Below are 17,448 nucleotides of genomic sequence, written 5' to 3' on the forward strand. Positions count from 1 at the left end.
TTCACACTACTCTTTGCAAACTGATACACAGTGGTGTCATGGTAAATTTTGAAGTGCAGGCACTCATCATGACAGCCCCCAAGGAAAGTCAAAAAAATACAGTCAGCTGTGTTGATCTGTATCAACAAGCCAGTTCTAGCAGTTTTCATCTCCACCAGGAGCAGTTTGTTTGTACAGCTAATGGGTCTGAATTGCCATGTTTCTCAAGCGCCTTGCATATCTATCTGATGAAACATTTTTCAGCATTTTGTTTTGTATTCCAAAGTGAGAGAAATTACCCTTGGAAAACTGCTCCGAGATGGGGAGAGGTATCATTGACACAAAGAGCAGCCAATCAGCACTGTGCACAACTCTGCTCCAGCACGCGGGAGAGGGGGCATTCTGACCAACCCAAGGGTGGGCCAATCAGAGCTATGTACATTTGTCATCTGCGTAACCTGGAAAAAATGGGTTTCTCCTGAACTCAGTCCAGGGAAGAAGATTGTATGTATGTGTGCTCAAAAAAAGGAGTAAGCTGACTTCCATAGCGTCACCCTCTTGATTCTTAAACAATTCTTAACCAATCACAGGCCAGCCAAGGGGCTTGATATTATTAATGTACCCTCTTCCTTCTCTCCATAGTCTCTGGAGACTGCCCTTAAGTACTGCAACTACATGTTCACTACGGTCTTTGTGCTGGAGGCGGTTCTGAAGCTTGTGGCCTTTGGGCTGAGACGTTTCTTCAAAGACAGGTGAGCAGGAAGGAATGTGAGTCATATTCTGTGCGGCACAGAAGATCAGACATCCCCTCCATGATTCTCTGTGCTTCCTGCCCTGTATTGGATAGGTGGTCACCTCCGAGTTTGGAGATGGCCGCCTATCCCCATGAGATTGCGCCCTAAGGGACTCATTCCTAATATCCTTTGCCAATGACCATGTAGAGCTGTGGATCAGTGTTGTCAAAAATGAGTGATTAGATGACAAAGCAAAGTACACTGTGTATCCTAAATTGTACGATGTGTTGGAAACTGGTCTGATTGTAGAATCCTGAATGTGGGGGAAAAAAGAGGTTTGCAACTCTTGATTTTGTTATGAAAAACTCAGAAAACCTATGATCACCAAAGTGTTTACAAAAATAAAGTTTAGAAGATAAAGGAAGAATAGATGGGTTACTCTTTGTCAACGTTAAATATTTCCTCACTCAATAGGATGCCACTATCATTTCCCATTATGTTATTCATCTTTTCACCTTTATAAAATGGTTGTCCCCCAGTGTGTTATGCATCGCTTAGCTCCTTCACCAATCAGCATAGCTCAAGGGTACACCACAACGTCCCGGGTTCAATCCCTGGCATCTCCAGCTAAAGAATCTGAGATAGCAGGCCTGGGAGAGCTACTGCCACTCAAAGTAGACAATACTGGGTGAGAGGGACCATTGGTCTGGCTCAGGAATCTCCATGTAACTTTTTAAAAAAACCAGAAAATCAAATTTGACAAAAGATAAAACCTCATCAAAACAAACTGAGCAGCCAGAATAAATGATGCCAATTGTCGAGGGCTCCTTGGAGGTCTCTCTCAGTCTAAACCAGTAGCCAAGTCCAGACACAGACAAAGGAATTCCTTTCAAAGCTTTATTCTTCTTTTACAACTTAACAACTATACCGGTTGCAACTAGATCTGAGCAGCACAGTACCTATGCCCTAAGTTGGAACAGTTGGTCCCCGTTTGAAAGGGAATTACTGGCAGACCCCTGAACTTAAGGACTAGGGAGAGTCCCTCCCCTTTTCCCTTGGAGCCTCTGGGCGCAGCCGTTGTTTGCACGCCAACCTGGCACTTCGCCTCCTTTCCGCGCCCTCCATCTGGCGCCGCTCTCTGCGTCGCACATCCACCAAGTCTGCTATCTGTGCTTGGTCACTCCCTGGACTGCTACCTAAACTAGGAATGCTGGTGGGAGGAATCTCCATCAGCTGTTGGTCCTGGGAAAGTGGAGCGCACTCCTCTCCCAGGAGCGACTGCTCTTCCTCAGAATCAGAACTACTCTGGGATTCTATGGGCTCAGTGTCCACCCTGACACCAATGAAGTAAATGAATACAGATTTGCATGTTTATTCCAACTAAAAAAATTGAACACTTGATTAGTACAAAATTCCAAATACCCTGATCATAAGCTGTACTTAGTTTGTTGTTTTATTTTATTTTTAATGTAGGAATAAATTGATTTCCATCTTTCAGTGAAGCAGGGAAAGCTCTATTTTTTCTTCCCAATTTCTTAAAGGTGGAACCAACTGGACCTGGCCATTGTTCTGCTCTCAGTCATGGGCATCACACTTGAGGAGATTGAAATCAATGCTGCCCTTCCCATCAACCCCACTATCATCCGCATCATGAGAGTGCTGCGCATTGCCCGAGGTGAGAAAGGGGGCTACAAAGCACAGGCTGACATATAGCTATGTTATGGAGAAGAATGCATTAGTAGGAGTGTAGGCAGGGGAAGATAAAGAATCATGGGGCCCCTATGCTAAACCAAATTGGGGGTCTCACGTGTGTCTGATGCTTATATCATTGGTCATCTTCTGTGTGCATGCAAGAAGCGCACATACACAGTCGTGCAGGCACCTGTACCATGTTTATCCAACATGGTTGTCCAGTATGTGTAGTTATTCTATTTTTAACTGTATGCAGGTTCTCTGTGTTCTAGATTTTCCCCAAAGGTGAGACTGGGGCACTCTTCCTTTGTTATGTGATGATGACTGAACAGCCTCCATAGAGAGGCACATCCAACTAATTTGTGCTATAGCCAGTTTGGAGCTTTGCCTGACATACTTAGCCTGGATTCCCATGTAACTTTGCAAGTAATGCAGCCAACGTTGACAATTTGGATGTTCAGAGTATGAACCTTCCCAGTTAGGAACTCGTGGGCTAATTAAGAGCCAAGCCAAGCCTCCAAAATTTAGGCACCTATAGTAATGAATCCTTTCCCACTAACACTTACGTAGTGATGGTAGCAGCAATAAGAAGGGCTGTTCTTGCAACTTTCATTAGGCCCTGTAGCAGCATTGTGGATGTCAAGGTCTGTAGTACTATGATTTCAGTCCTTAGTAAAGATCCAGGAAACCTGGGAAACTAAAGTTCCTAAAGGTACCCAACAGCATGTGTATGTGCATCCTGGACACCGTGACTGCTGAGAAGTATCATTTCTCAGTGTGGGAAAAGGGTGGTCTCCATGTTTCCAATGATATCAGCTTTCCAAAGATATTACAAGTGCAACAAAGCCTGGAGCTCAGAATGGGCTGGAGTGTAAATGAGCCAATTTCAGCCTTGTTCAAATCGAGCCCAAATGAGCTCATTTTAGACACGCCAGTTCCAAACTGAGCTCAGGAAAGGTCACCCATTCATAAGTCCTTACCATGCAGCTTTTGTTTGCCTGGTACTTTCCAGCCTTGCTTGCAATGCTGATGCCTCATCACCCAAAACTGACATGACTTAACACTTCTCAAAACTGTGCTTGCAAAAAGTGTGTGGTACTGTAGATGTACAGAAAGGGCAAACTGGAGTGAAAGTCAAACAAGAGATGCAAAGCCCTCAAGAGCACAGAGAGAAATAGAAGGGGGTCAAACAGAGAGTAGCTGGGTTGATGGGTACAAATTGAAAGGAAGTGAATAGTGGAGAGAACAAGGTGAGATGCTGGGAGACAGACTAGCAACAGCATGACTATTTGGTATGCTGCTCCTATGTGAACAGCAAAGCACCATGCACTGCCCTAGCATTGAATCACCCCTCGGTTCTCTTTCTCATGACAGTTTTGAAACTCCTGAAGATGGCAACGGGGATGCGAGCTTTATTGGACACAGTTGTGCAAGCACTTCCACAGGTAAGAAAGGCCATTTCTTTTTATGTATAATTCTGCACTAATCCTTTAGTTCGAGAGTGCAAAATGTTTAATCAGGAGTTGGGCTGAGGCTGCCATACCTGAGGGTAGGGATAGGGGGGATGGGATTTTGTTTGGTCTGTATTTTTAAGTGAACAGACCTATTTGGCCCTTTCCGGGCTAATATGCAGCTCGGAACACAGTTATCCTCCGGACTGTGCACTTCTCTGCAGTTCTTGGCTCAAAAATTGCTTATAAGAATGCATATATTAGGAAACATTGCATACAAAATATGTATATTAGGGAATGTTGTGTACAAAAATAAATGCAGATTTTTCCTGTCTGTGTGTTTTAACTGCAGTTTGATGCAGAAATTGAACAGAGCAGACTTACGATAAAATACACGCAGAACTGATATAGTCCAGAAATAGACTGATTCATCCATCTCTACCTGAGGGGGAAGGAAAGTAGGCCTGGACTGCTTCCAGCCCTAACAGCCTAACCCTGTGCTTATGTATTCATAAGGAAGACCAACTGGGTTCAAGAGGACTTTCTCCCAAATATGTGAATGCAGGATTGTAGCCTATGGCTGCAGTCCTAAGCACACTAACTAGGGAGTAGGCCCCATTGAACACAGTAGGAATTGTTTCTGAGTAAACACACATAGGACTGCATTGCACATGTTAAACATTCTAAAATATTAAAAACAAGACAAACTTTGATCTTCTGACCTTTTTAAAAATACATACCACAATTTTTCCCCACCCCACCCAACTGGTCCCTGCAAACATGAAGTCCCATTCTTATTTTACAAAGAGAATTTAAAAGTACAAAACCGATAAAGTAACATCTTTTACTGGGCCAGCTATGTTGGTGTGTATGAATATGCAAGTTTGCACATTTCTAGTTTACTAATTAAAAATACTAAGAATTAAGATTCATGTTCCCTAATAAATAAAACATGTGAAATGGCAAGTTTGCAACTCTCATAGAACTATTCATTAGCAGAGCATGTCTGAGGTCATCATATTTTCGTTTTGGGACCTCATACTGCATTTTCACCACTCAGGTTCTCCAACAATCATAGTGCTTTTGAGGGAAATTGACATGCCAACATAATGGGCACTTGTGCAGCCCATACTAACCATGCTCGTCCCTGCTAGTCCAAACATACTAGCAGGATCAGTACCAAAGGCAACCATGATGCAGAAACAATGAGTTGGATCCAGACATAGGTCATGCTTCCAGGAGGCCCACTGAAATCAATGGGACCTAAGTTAATCATGGCTAACTTGTCTCATTGATTTCAAAGGGTCAAGGAACCAACCCAGTGATGGTAACTCCTGTGTTGGAGATGCTCTGACTCTGGTGTCTCGCATCAAGCAGAGGATTGCTTAGATGACCTTCAAGGCCCTGTCCCATTCTGTGAACCCATAACAACAGTGGAGCTCTGGATTACCCATGATTGGTTCCAACCCTATGTGGATTACAAGAGTCAGTCATGCTGATTCAGCACACCTGCCACTTGCAAAAACACTACAGTTACTCAAGTCCATTAGCTCCACTCACTTTCATTTCACAGTTCAGGAAGAGAAACACTATTCAGGTAATTAGCTCTTTATCCCTTAGCTTCTTTGATCCATTTGAGCCTCATTTAACACACTGTTTTCACACAGTGTTAAATTATTCTACTGCTACTTTTCTTATTTTGCTTTATCTCACTGAGATGGATGTTCTCTGCTCTAAGAATGCATACATTTGGTGCTCAAAGTAAATAATGTAACAATGCAGAATAGTACTTACTTTTGCATCATATGTTCTGGTTTCAGGATTCTCAGAGTCTGACATATTTTGGCTGGGACTGGCATGGCAGAGGACAAGGAAAGTCTGTCCAAGGCCATCTTTTTTTCCCCCAGAGATTTTGGTAATGTCTGCCTCCACCATGTCTGCCTTTTCTCTTCAATGATGAGGGCTAGCAAGCATATTATTTTCAAAAATGAGATTCCCAGGGCCAAACTAGACCCTTTATGTAGCATCACCCTGATGCCCCCTTTGAAACTATGAACACCACTCCCAGGGGGGCAATCAGGATTGGACAACAGCAGAGGAAGAGAGATGGTTTCTCCATCCCAGAGAGCCCCCTAAGTAGCTGTTCCCCCCATCCCATGGGAGTTCAACAGCGCAATCCTATGCATGTCTCCTCAGAAGTAAGTCCTATTAAGTTCAATGGGATTTACTCCCAGGTAAGTATGCATAAGATTGCAACTTAAATGTAGAAAAACATACCCTAAATCCCTGCAGGAAGAAAAGCTACTATGGGAGGGGGGGGCAATTTGGAGTGGGGGAAAAGTATGTAAAGAAAGGGTTCAGCATCCCCACAGATCATTCCTCCAATCCCATGCCAGGGTGATTGTACACATCCTGTAAAATGTGGCGTTATTTACCCCCATGTCACGGTGATTTTACACAGTTCCATGGCAGGGATATGGCAGGGTAATTTTATACACATCTGTGTATAACATCTATTTTAGCCATCTGCCAGCTGAAGTTCTGCAAGGATTTCAGATTTCACTGACTACTAATGATAGGAACATAGGAAGCTGCCTTCTATTGAGTCAGACCCTTGATCCATCTAGACCAGTATTGTTGTTGACGCTGACTGGTAGCAGCAGCTTCAGGCAGGATTCTTTCATAGTGCTACCTAGAGATGCCAGGGATTGAACCTAGGACCTTCTTTGTGCAAGCATGTGCTCCACCACTGAACTATGGCCCCTTCCCTGATTAGAGATTTAAAGTTTCTGGAAATTTTGAAGGAAAAAAACAGGGGTTTTCCGGGGGGTGTTTGGGGGGGGGGGAAATTTGGGGAAAAACTGAAAAATAAGTAATGCTTTTTTTTTTTTCTTTATGCAATCTTTACAGGTGTAAAGTCACTTTGTTGCTTTAGGACAGCCATGCCCTACCTGGTGCCCTCCAGATATTGTGGACTTCAGCTCCCATCAGCCTCAGGCAGCATGGCCCATGGCCAGGAATTCTGGGCACTGTACTCCAAAACATCTGGGGGTCACCAGGTTGGGGGGGGGGCTGCTTTAGGAACATAAAGCGGCCTTTCTATTCCTAAAGTTATTTTATGTATGACTTAGTTTGCTCATGAAATTATCATATTTTAAAAGCAAACTCAGTTAGTAAAATTGTAATTATTGGTTAAATAGATTAGCACTACATTAAGGGGGCAATCCTATGGCCGCTAGACAGCAGCTGGACAGCCATGGGATTATTCAGTTCCCAGAAAACCACCTCCCTGCCCCTGCCCCCACCCCCGCCCCTTCATAGGAGGTGCAGATCATCCTGGGCTCTGCACTCGTAAGAGCAGCATGAAGCGTAAGGAAAGGGGGCATTCCCGGGGCTGGGAGGGGAGGGGACCTTGGAAGGGCTGGTAAGATGCTTCCTATGCATCATCCAGCTGTCGTCCCCCCCCCACACACACACACACTCCGAAGCACTGCAGCTAGACAGCCGAAATCAGCTGTCTAGCTGCAAATGCAGGGCAGCTGGAGCGTAGAGGCAAAGACCCCTCTGTGCTCCTCTCGCCCTGCATTGGATAGACAGTCGCCTCCAAGTTCCAAGGCAGATGACTATCCCCATAGGATGGTGCCCTGAATGACTGCTACAGAAACAAAAGGCTCTATAGAACAAAACTCAGACTGTCAAGAATACACATTTACTGTCAAGAATGCACAGTGGTGACTGTACTCGTCTCAGGAAACTGAGCATATATGTCTATCAGTAAAATATACTTTAGATCCATAATTTAAACATTTTTCCTCATGGCTTCATTATTTCCAGACATTTTACATCTCTAGTCTTTCTATAAAAGTGTTCTTATTACATAGTTTTTAGAAATCATTTTGGGGGGAGTAAAAGCTGGGTAGCAATATATAAATACTTTATCTTAAATTCTAAAAGAAAATATTTCCAAAGCTGTTCAATTTTTCCAGTTTTTTGGGGGGGGGAACAAAAATGGTCCTTTGAAAAAAACGGGGGGGGGGAGTTTTTTTCCCAAATGTTTCTGGGGTTTTTCCAGACCTTCACATCTCTATCCCAGATGTACTTCAGTTCTTCAGTCTCTTTTGCTTTAGCTCATATATGAAGTGAGCAGGGACGGTGCATAAAGGGATTCCGCAGACCAAGCTTCTACTGCTCTTCATGGGGAGTGTGGAATATGGATGAATGTATACATTCATTAATTAGGCTGTTCATTCCGATTTCTGCATCAATTTGCAGATTTTGAAAAGCACGAAAATTTGCATTATTTTTGAACACAAAAATATGTGTTTTTGTATGCATTTTATCCTAAAATACTTATTTGTGTGCATTTATTTGTAGTTTGGTATGTTTTTTGAGCCAAGAACAGAATTTCAAAATTCAGAGAAGTGCAAAAACCAAAGGATAATTGCATTCTGATCCACATATTAGCCTGGGTTGGATTGCAAATCAGGTTGGATTGCTTCAAAATGCAGACCAAATGAAATCCTTAAGCATCCCTAGTGTAGACTAGAGTAGGTTTCCTCATTTCCCTTTTCTTTATTTCTATGTAACTATTTGGTGCTCCAACCTTACAGTTTTAGACGTTTTTGTTTTTAAAGAAAAAATAAGAACAGGCCCGACTGACTCTGCTGCTAGATCTTCCTCCTTTTTCCATTCTCAGTTTCCCCTGTCTAAGGCCTCATCAGTTATAAAGACTTCTGCCCCGTGAGAAGCAATGCCTCCTGCTCCGTCTGGGCCTTGCTTTGCATGCAGCAAAATGTCACCTGAAACTAAGCCAGCAGCTGGGTAGGGGGATTTGCATGACTTGCAAAAGGCAGCTGCTCAAGAGAAATATTAGCTGTTGATGTTCTCCCTCTCTCCCATGGGTATCATGCTGAGAGCAGGCTGACAGATTTCCCCCTGATGGACGAGCATCCTGGGAAACTGGATTTTTCCCTCCCCACTGCCCTTTGCTTCTTTGGAGAGAATTGTTAAGGGTGGAATAATGGCACCAAAGAGGTCCATTGATCATAGATCATCAGATCATTCCTAAAGGAAGCTCCAAAGAGGCAGCTTATCTTCCATCTATTCTTGTCTAAAAATGAAAAGGGATTTGTCAGTTGACTGATTAGACGACTTATCTCTGTGTGTGAATGAAGCCAAGACTTTATCTTGAATAGTTACACACTGACTTGCATGATCTCATTCTGCTTCACAATGTAGACTGAACCCTGTGCGTTGCTGCTCTGTATGTATACACAAACAGATAAAGGGGCCACCCCTTCCCACAATGAAAACAGGCACCACAATACATTATTTTTATCCCCAGCTTACAAATGAGGGAATTATTGTGCAGAGTGGCTCCTGCTCCTGAATTATGAATGTTCAGAGAGGGAGGATTCACATGAGGTGAATCCTGAGATGGTAAAATCCTCATGTGACTACCTCAGTGTTATGTGAGGACTGCCTTTTATGTGAAATTTGCCACGTGTAAAAATTGCAAAAGTTACCACATCAGAGGAAACCTTTCAAAATCAGGTTTTCCTTTATGCAGAAACTTCCATGGTTTTTCACTTTGGGGCCATTTCAGAAAAATGACCCTCCACCTGACACTGAGATGGTAAAAGTCAGTGTATAAGGACTCACTGCATCCGAAATGACCATGTGAATCAGTCCACAGTCACAGTCCATAGTCATAGCATAGGTTAAGGTCAAGAACGTTACTCGTGGTTGGCTACCTTACAATCATAGTATCTGCGAATCACAGAACTTTGTTTCCAGTGCAGTTTTGATTAATTCTGTGACATACCAGAGAAGCTCATCTCCCATCTTTAAAATCTCTTTCTCTCTCTCTCTCTCTCTCTCTCTCTCTATATATATATATATATATACCCCATCCTTCCCCAACCTAATGCCCTCCAGGGGCATTGAACTGCAACCCCCATAATTCCCAGCCCCATGTTTGATGACACCAGATTGGGGAAGGCTGAACTAGCCCTTCCTGTTGCAGAACCAACTTTAAAAGTAGTTGTGTTGCTAATGGTTGTATAACTAGAAGAAGTCTAAGAGACATGTCTAGAAGCCAAAATAAAGGGCATTCAGGCTGCAATCTTTTACCTCAGTGGAGCTTATTTCTGAGTAGACACATATAGGATTGCATTGCCAGAGAGCTAAGCTAAACGTTATATGGGAAATTGTGATCAGATCTCCTGACATCTTTTTATTTTCCTAATAGTAGCCGGGGGGGGGGGCACACAACGCAGGAAGATGGGTTTACTCCCTTTCCTACATGCTCTTTCCTGTTAGAGATCACTTACTACCCCCTTGCTAAAGCTGCTATTAGTCATGGAGGAGAAGACAAGAGAAGACACGTGGTTAACTACCCATATTGTACCTATATGTTTTACCGTCAGTGATCAATAATGGTTTTGGGGAGGTGCAATTTCCCCTGGGGAAATGGCATAGGGGAAGGGGACATGGAGGAAAGGCTTACATTCCCCAGTACTGCAGTCCTGACCCAAAATGCCCCCCACCCCAAAAATGCAATTCTGGACATGGTTTTGTTGTGACATGTCTGGTCTGGCTCTCAGCTACTGTTACTATCTCATCTGTTTGCAATTCTAGAAACGGAGAGATTCGGGGTCTAGAAAGCACAGCGCCTTCTTGTTTCTTTAGAAGGCAAAGGGCAACTTAATTGAATAAAGTTGCGTTACGGCAGCAGCAAAGATTAAGCCATAGTTAAGTCTTCATTGTGAGTTTCACTCCAGGCAGTAATAAAATGTTCTGTACTTAAGTGATTGCATCGTGTTTCCATATTTTGCACACTGACTCTTCAGGGGACAACACCAAATTATCCATGACGCTATTCTTCTCACCGATTTATTAACTCTGGCAGAAAAAGTACTTTGAAATTAGATCCTTTTTTCCCTGTCATTCTCTGCTCCAAATATTTTACTTTATGCCCTTTCTTTCACCTTCTCAGACATGCCTGCACCAGGTGTTTTTCAGATGTGATCTCTCAATATATCTAATCCTTGTAAACCACATAGCTAGGCTGTTGAGGCTTGTTTACTTCTTCTTCTTTGAAACGTTAAGCTATTTCAGCATTCCCTTGAACTAAGGAAAATTTAGCAGTTTGAGGTTTGCATGTTAGGCATGTTTGTTAAGGGTGTGTGCATACAGATTCCTCCATTTCTGAATGACTTGCTTAGGATTAATTCCATATATAGCCTAAGGCCATGTATAGCCCGGCTACAGGTGGCTTATCCTACTGCAAGAGTGGCCCGACCACTGGGGTCTGGCCAGAAGGTTTTTTCAGTCTCTGCTCTGGGAGGAGGAGACGGGGGGATAGGAGGTATAGGTACTGCTGGACAAATGTGTGATAATGCTATAGTGGGATAGGGGATATAGGACAAATGCCCTATTTCGCTACCGCACAATAGGGATAGCTTTTAAATGCACAGCTACGGATTCTGCAGTAACTACCTCTGGAACTGCGATCTGGCCCAGTAAAGTGCTATTTTGCTTTAATCATTTATTTAAAAAAAAAAAATAGAGGCTGGCCAGAGCACACCTATACTTTTCGGGGATGGCCACTAGAGTTTAGTGGTTGGCAAGGTGAAGTAAATGCCATGAGGTAGCTCAGAACTCTGGTGGCCAGCCACAAAATGGTGGAAACTTCAGGGAAACACAGGCGGGGAAAACACTGGGGAAAAACCCCTTGACTGGGTCAGTGAGGTCACAGCCAGGTGAAAGACACACCCCTGGGCAGGGCTATCATGCCATAGTAAATGCGGAGGGTTGGTGCACACCACAACAGAAGCACAGACAAGCTGAATTAAGGAAAACAATTGGACTAAAAGTAGTCTCAGAAGAAGTGGTTTTTCAGCACGAAACTCTGCAGTGGCTGCAGGATGGCCACAACATCATGTGCCCCAAACAACCTTGGTATGCAGTAACTTCACAGTAAGTTGCTTGTGGAGACACCCTAGAGAGTTGGGCAGAAGGCACTTACTGCTTCCCCCAACCCCTTACTCATATTTCCAGCTTCCTAAGTTTCTGGAGAGATAGGGAGTTGTTTGTGTGCAAGTGCAAACCAGCTAGGCATGGCTGAACAAGCGATGTTTGCATTCACCCAGGTTCTCCAAGCATCGACTCGATGCTCATCTCTCCTTTGATTTCTGCATGCACTTGGGAGTGCTGTTCAATTCATGTGAATGGGAAAATTGTGCAAATCGAACATGATCAAATGGGAAAATTGTGCAAAAATCTGAATATCTTTCAAAATGGCACAGCTTTCCCCCATAGACCAAAGCGTGAAATTTCACATTTTTAAAAAATTGCCCAATTTCAAACTGCTTTTTTTCTGAAATGTGCACAATTTTCAGAGGCATGTTTTAGAATTTGTGAACATTTTTGGCAAACACGTTCTCCTGCTTATGCTCACATTCAAGGTTGTGAATGGGGCATGCTCAACTGTATTGCGAGTGCAAGCAAAATTCTCAAACATCCCTAGAACCAGCCCAAGCCTTTGCCAGATGGGAAGAACTGGGAATACAATAAGGGAAGGTGCTTGCTTGCTTGCTTGCTTGCTTGCTTGCTTTAGAGAGAGGACCTTGCAGAAGCCTTATATTTGGGGTACGGAATTCTCCCCAGCTGGATGGACAGACAGACAGACAGACAGACAGAAAGAAAGAAAGAAAGAAAGGTGTGTATGAGAGAGAGAGAGAGAGAGAGAAAGAATTTTTCATCATTTACCGATTAGATTTTGGCATACTGGCTCCGGCTCCTGATTTTCCAGGGCCATCTGAGTTTGGGACACCTAGAATAAAAGGTGCTTCCAAATGGAGAGCTCCTAGTGCTAGCAATGAAAAGGCATTGTGCAGCTATTCCATTTTTTCTTACTTAACAGATAATCTGTAGTAAGAGAAAAGACAGAAGAAGCAGAGGAAAAACAGGAGATTTCTGAGTAGAAAACATCGCCTGGACCCCCCATTAAGTTCCATGAACGGGGCAGGGTGATGGCACCATAAAACCCTCATCTGAAAGCAGTGTGTGTGTGTGTGTGTGTGTGTGCGCGTGCATATGTGTTTTCTGTGTCAAGGTTTGTTACAAGGATAATGATTGAGGTTGGCTTTAAATCTGCAATCTGCAAATGGTCTGCAAATGCAAACTGCAGGGAGTAGGAATCTAAAACCCATTTTGTTTTCAGGAGTGCATTGGTTTCTTAGGAGGGTTATTATATTGGTGGACAATGCCTTAGAGGGCCTTCTTAAAAGAGAAGTGTCTGCAGTGCTCTGGGACGCCACACCTTCATGGAATGAAATTCTTTCAGACCCCATGAAATGTATTTGTCAGATAGTATTTAGTAGGAGTGCACAAAAGCCACTTACCTGGTCTCGCAGCTTTTCGCAGTGGGGGGGAGGTGCTTCGCTGCTCTCCCCGCGAAGTTCAGGAGGGGGGGGAGGTTTCCCGCCTCGCCCGGCCGAAATTCAGGCCGGGGGGGAGGCTTCCCGCCTCGCCCCGGCCAAAATTCAGGCCCGGGAGGAGGCGCCTCACCTCGCCCGGCCGCGAAATAAAAAGTTTTTTTAAAAAAACACCCCCGTGACAGGCTACGTGACGATTAACGTAGCCTATCACGGCTAGATCTGCAAAGTCAGCCGTGATAGGCTACATAAATCATCATGTAGCCTATCACGGGTGACTTTAAAAAAAAAAAGCGCGTACGCAAATGGCGGCCCCCATAGGGAGCCACCATTCGCGTTCCTTATTTGGTCGCTGTAGTCTATGTAAATCTTTACGTAGACTACGGCGAAAATAAGGGCAACGCGAATAGCAAATAGCGTTGCCCTTATTTTCGCCGTAGTCTACATAATCTTTACGTAGACTACAGCGACCAAATAAGGAACGTGAATGGCGGCTCCCTATGGGGGCCGCCATTATCCGTACGTGCTTTTTTTTTTTAAAGTCACCCGTGATAGGCTACGTGACGATTTACGTAGCCTATCATGGCTGACTTTGCAAATCTAGCCGTGATAGGCTACGTTAATCGTCACGTAGCCTATCAGGGGGCGTTTTTTTTTTCTTTTCTTTTATTGGAATGGCGGCGGTGGCAGCCGGTCGAAAGACCGGCTGCCGCTCCTGCCCCTGACGAAGACCCGACGAACCGCCGCCGGGACCCGCCGCCGGGAGGGACATTCGGGAAAGGTAAGTCCCGTCCCGGGGGGGCGGAGAATTTCTCCCCGAAACTTCTTCGGGGGGCCGAACACGTTGGTGCTCGGCCCCCCGAAGTTTCAGGGAGAAATTCTCCGCCATCCCTAGTATTTAGGTCAGGCAAATTCTGTAGTGTGCAAAAGCATCTGTTCTGAGAACGTCCATGATCATTCCCTGTTTGGCTATTATTCTGGGCAAAACCATGGAGATTAGGCCTTTGTTCTCATGGAAGTTGTATCTAAAAAACTTTTTTTAGATTCTTCTGCACATGTGGGGAGATGTTTGCACGGCCTTAGATTATTACTTTTTTTGCCCTCATTTGGAGCTGGCACCACAGAGAAAAGCATGGCTGAGGAGAAGAATTGAGGGTGAGATATGGGTGAGATAGACCTGAAAGGATTGAGGGTGAGATATGGGTGAGATAGACCTGAAAGGATTGAGGGTGAGATATGGGTGAGATAGACCTGAAAGAATTGAGGGTGAGATATGGGTGAGATAGACCTGAAAGAATTGAGGGTGAGATATGGGTGAGATAGACCTGAAAGAATTGAGGGTGAGATATGGGTGAGATAGACCTGAAAGAATTGAGGGTGAGATATGGGTGAGATAGACCTGAAAGAATTGAGGGTGAGATATGGGTGAGATAGACCTGAAAGGATTGAGGGTGAGATATGGGTGAGATAGACCTGAAAGGATTGAGGGTGAGATATGGGTGAGATATGGGTGAGATAGACCTGAAAGAATTGAGGGTGAGATATGGGTGAGATAGACCTGAAAGAATTGAGGGTGAGATATGGGTGAGATAGACCTGAAAGAATTGAGGGTGAGATATGGGTGAGATAGACCTGAAAGGATTGAGGGTGAGATATGGGTGAGATAGACCTGAAAGGATTGAGGGTGAGATATGGGTGAGATAGACCTGAAAGGATTGAGGGTGAGATATGGGTGAGATAGACCTGAAAGGATTGAGGGTGAGATATGGGTGAGATAGACCTGAAAGGATTGAGGGTGAGATATGGGTGAGATAGACCTGAAAGGATTGAGGGTGAGATATGGGTGAGATAGACCTGAAAGAATTGAGGGTGAGATATGGGTGAGATAGACCTGAAAGAATTGAGGGTGAGATATGGGTGAGATAGACCTGAAAGAATTGAGGGTGAGATATGGGTGAGATAGACCTGAAAGAATTGAGGGTGAGATATGGGTGAGATAGACCTGAAAGAATTGAGGGTGAGATATGGGTGAGATAGACCTGAAAGGATTGAGGGTGAGATATGGGTGAGATAGACCTGAAAGGATTGAGGGTGAGATATGGGTGAGATAGACCTGAAAGGATTGAGGGTGAGATATGGGTGAGATAGACCTGAAAGGATTGAGGGTGAGATATGGGTGAGATAGACCTGAAAGAATTGAGGGTGAGATATGGGTGAGATAGACCTGAAAGAATTGAGGGTGAGATATGGGTGAGATAGACCTGAAAGAATTGAGGGTGAGATATGGGTGAGATAGACCTGAAAGAATTGAGGGTGAGATATGGGTGAGATAGACCTGAAAGAATTGAGGGTGAGATATGGGTGAGATAGACCTGAAAGGATTGAGGGTGAGATATGGGTGAGATAGACCTGAAAGGATTGAGGGTGAGATATGGGTGAGATAGACCTGAAAGGATTGAGGGTGAGATATGGGTGAGATAGACCTGAAAGAATTGAGGGTGAGATATGGGTGAGATAGACCTGAAAGAATTGAGTGTGAGATATGGGTGAGATAGACCTGAAAGAATTGAGGGTGAGATATGGGTGAGATAGACCTGAAAGAATTGAGGGTGAGATATGGGTGAGATAGACCTGAAAGAAATGAGGGTGAGATATGGGTGAGATAGACCTGAAAGAATTGAGGGTGAGATATGGGTGAGATAGACCTGAAAGGATTATCTAGGTTACTGTATATTAATTTGGGGAAATAAGTTAATTTAAGATGACTTATCTTGTGTGAGATGACCTGTAATCTGTGGCTTGGCTCGCTTTCTCTTGAGGCTTCTGCTCTGCATGAGGTTGATTTGCTGCCTTCTGACTGTAGCACAGCTATGTTGATTTATGGAGCCTGATCCCAGGAGCGGATGGTGTCGTTCAGAATTGCAGAGGAATTCTAAACACGTGCAGTTGCTGTACACCATAGATTAAGAGAATGTACTGGAAATTCTTATCCAAGCTCTGTGTAACAAAGGGGTGCTTCAGGGCGCTCTTTCTGCAAGCCTACATTCATTGTGGGATATCTTATTCAGGCTCTGGGTAGCAATTTTTTAAAAATGTGTAAGGATTGTGTGCAACCGGACATGAAATGTGCAGTTCCAAAAGAACATTTAAAATTTCCAAAACCTTTAAAAGTCCCAAAGGAACAGTTTAAAATATTTCAGGCAAAACTTCTGTTATGTTAGTTGATGTAAAAAGTGGCCGATAACAATGTGAAAAATAAACTGAGTAGTGCAGACTCTTCTGGAACACTAGACATGAATCAAGCATTCCCATTTCTCCTCTCCCTGCCAAAGACATTCCCCACAGACTCAATGCTACTCCTCCCAGTGTGTTAACCAATGAAATCTTTCAATGACTAATGAAATCCTTCAATTCATTCATTCTAATCTCTCAGAACGTGTTTTTGAAAGTTGTTCAGTAAGGCTTATTTTCACTAGGGCAGGTTGCAAAGGTTTAGGTGTGTTCAAAGCTCTGAAATTTCCCCTACCCACCATTTACCACCCTTTGGGATTAATATTTATTTATTTATTTATTTATTTATTTCATTTCTATACCGCCCAATAGCCGAAGCTCTCTGGGTGGCTCACAAAAATTAAAACCAAACAGCACACAATAAAACCATTTAAAATATATAGAACATTAAAACCACAATATAACAATACAACCACAGTAAAACCTAGCAGCAGTGCAGGAGTTTAAAATACAAATTTAAAACAGCAAAGCTAAAAGTTTAAAAAGCTAAAATGCTAAAATGCCTGGGAAAATAAAAAGGTCTTCACCTGGCGCCGAAAGGAATACAATGTAGGTGCCAGGAGAACCTCACCAGGGAGCTGATTCCACAGCCGGGGTGCCACAGCAGAAAAAGCCCTCCTCCTAGTAGCCACCCACCTCACTTCCTTTGGCAGGGGCTCACGGAGAAGGGCCACTGACAATGATCTTAAGGTCCAGGCAGGCACATATGGGAGGAGGCAATCCCTTAGATAACCTGGCCCCGAGCTGTTAAGGGCTTTAAATGTTAATACCAGCACTTTGAATCGGGCCTGGAAATGGACTGGCAGCCAGTGCAGCTGAAAAAGTATTGGCATAATATGAGCTCGCAGACCAGTCCCTGTT

General features: G+C 43.9%; 1 protein-coding gene across 2 annotated transcripts in view; it reads left to right on the forward strand.

Moving 5' to 3' along the window:
• CACNA1I (calcium voltage-gated channel subunit alpha1 I) overlaps nt 1-17,448 on the forward strand; it is a 384,553-nt gene that overhangs the window by 339,030 nt on the left and 28,075 nt on the right. For both annotated transcript variants that reach the window (XM_084811754.1, XM_084811755.1), the window contains 3 exons: nt 622-731; nt 2,255-2,388; nt 3,780-3,850. In XM_084811754.1, the coding sequence (XP_084667880.1) occupies nt 622-731; nt 2,255-2,388; nt 3,780-3,850 (315 nt within the window). The remainder of the gene's footprint in view (nt 1-621; nt 732-2,254; nt 2,389-3,779; nt 3,851-17,448) is intronic.

This window comes from Heloderma suspectum, chromosome 7 (genome assembly GCF_057233095.1).
Source record: "Heloderma suspectum isolate Gila_16-S chromosome 7, 16-S_ref, whole genome shotgun sequence".
NCBI classification, from domain to species: Eukaryota; Metazoa; Chordata; class Lepidosauria; order Squamata; family Helodermatidae; genus Heloderma; species Heloderma suspectum.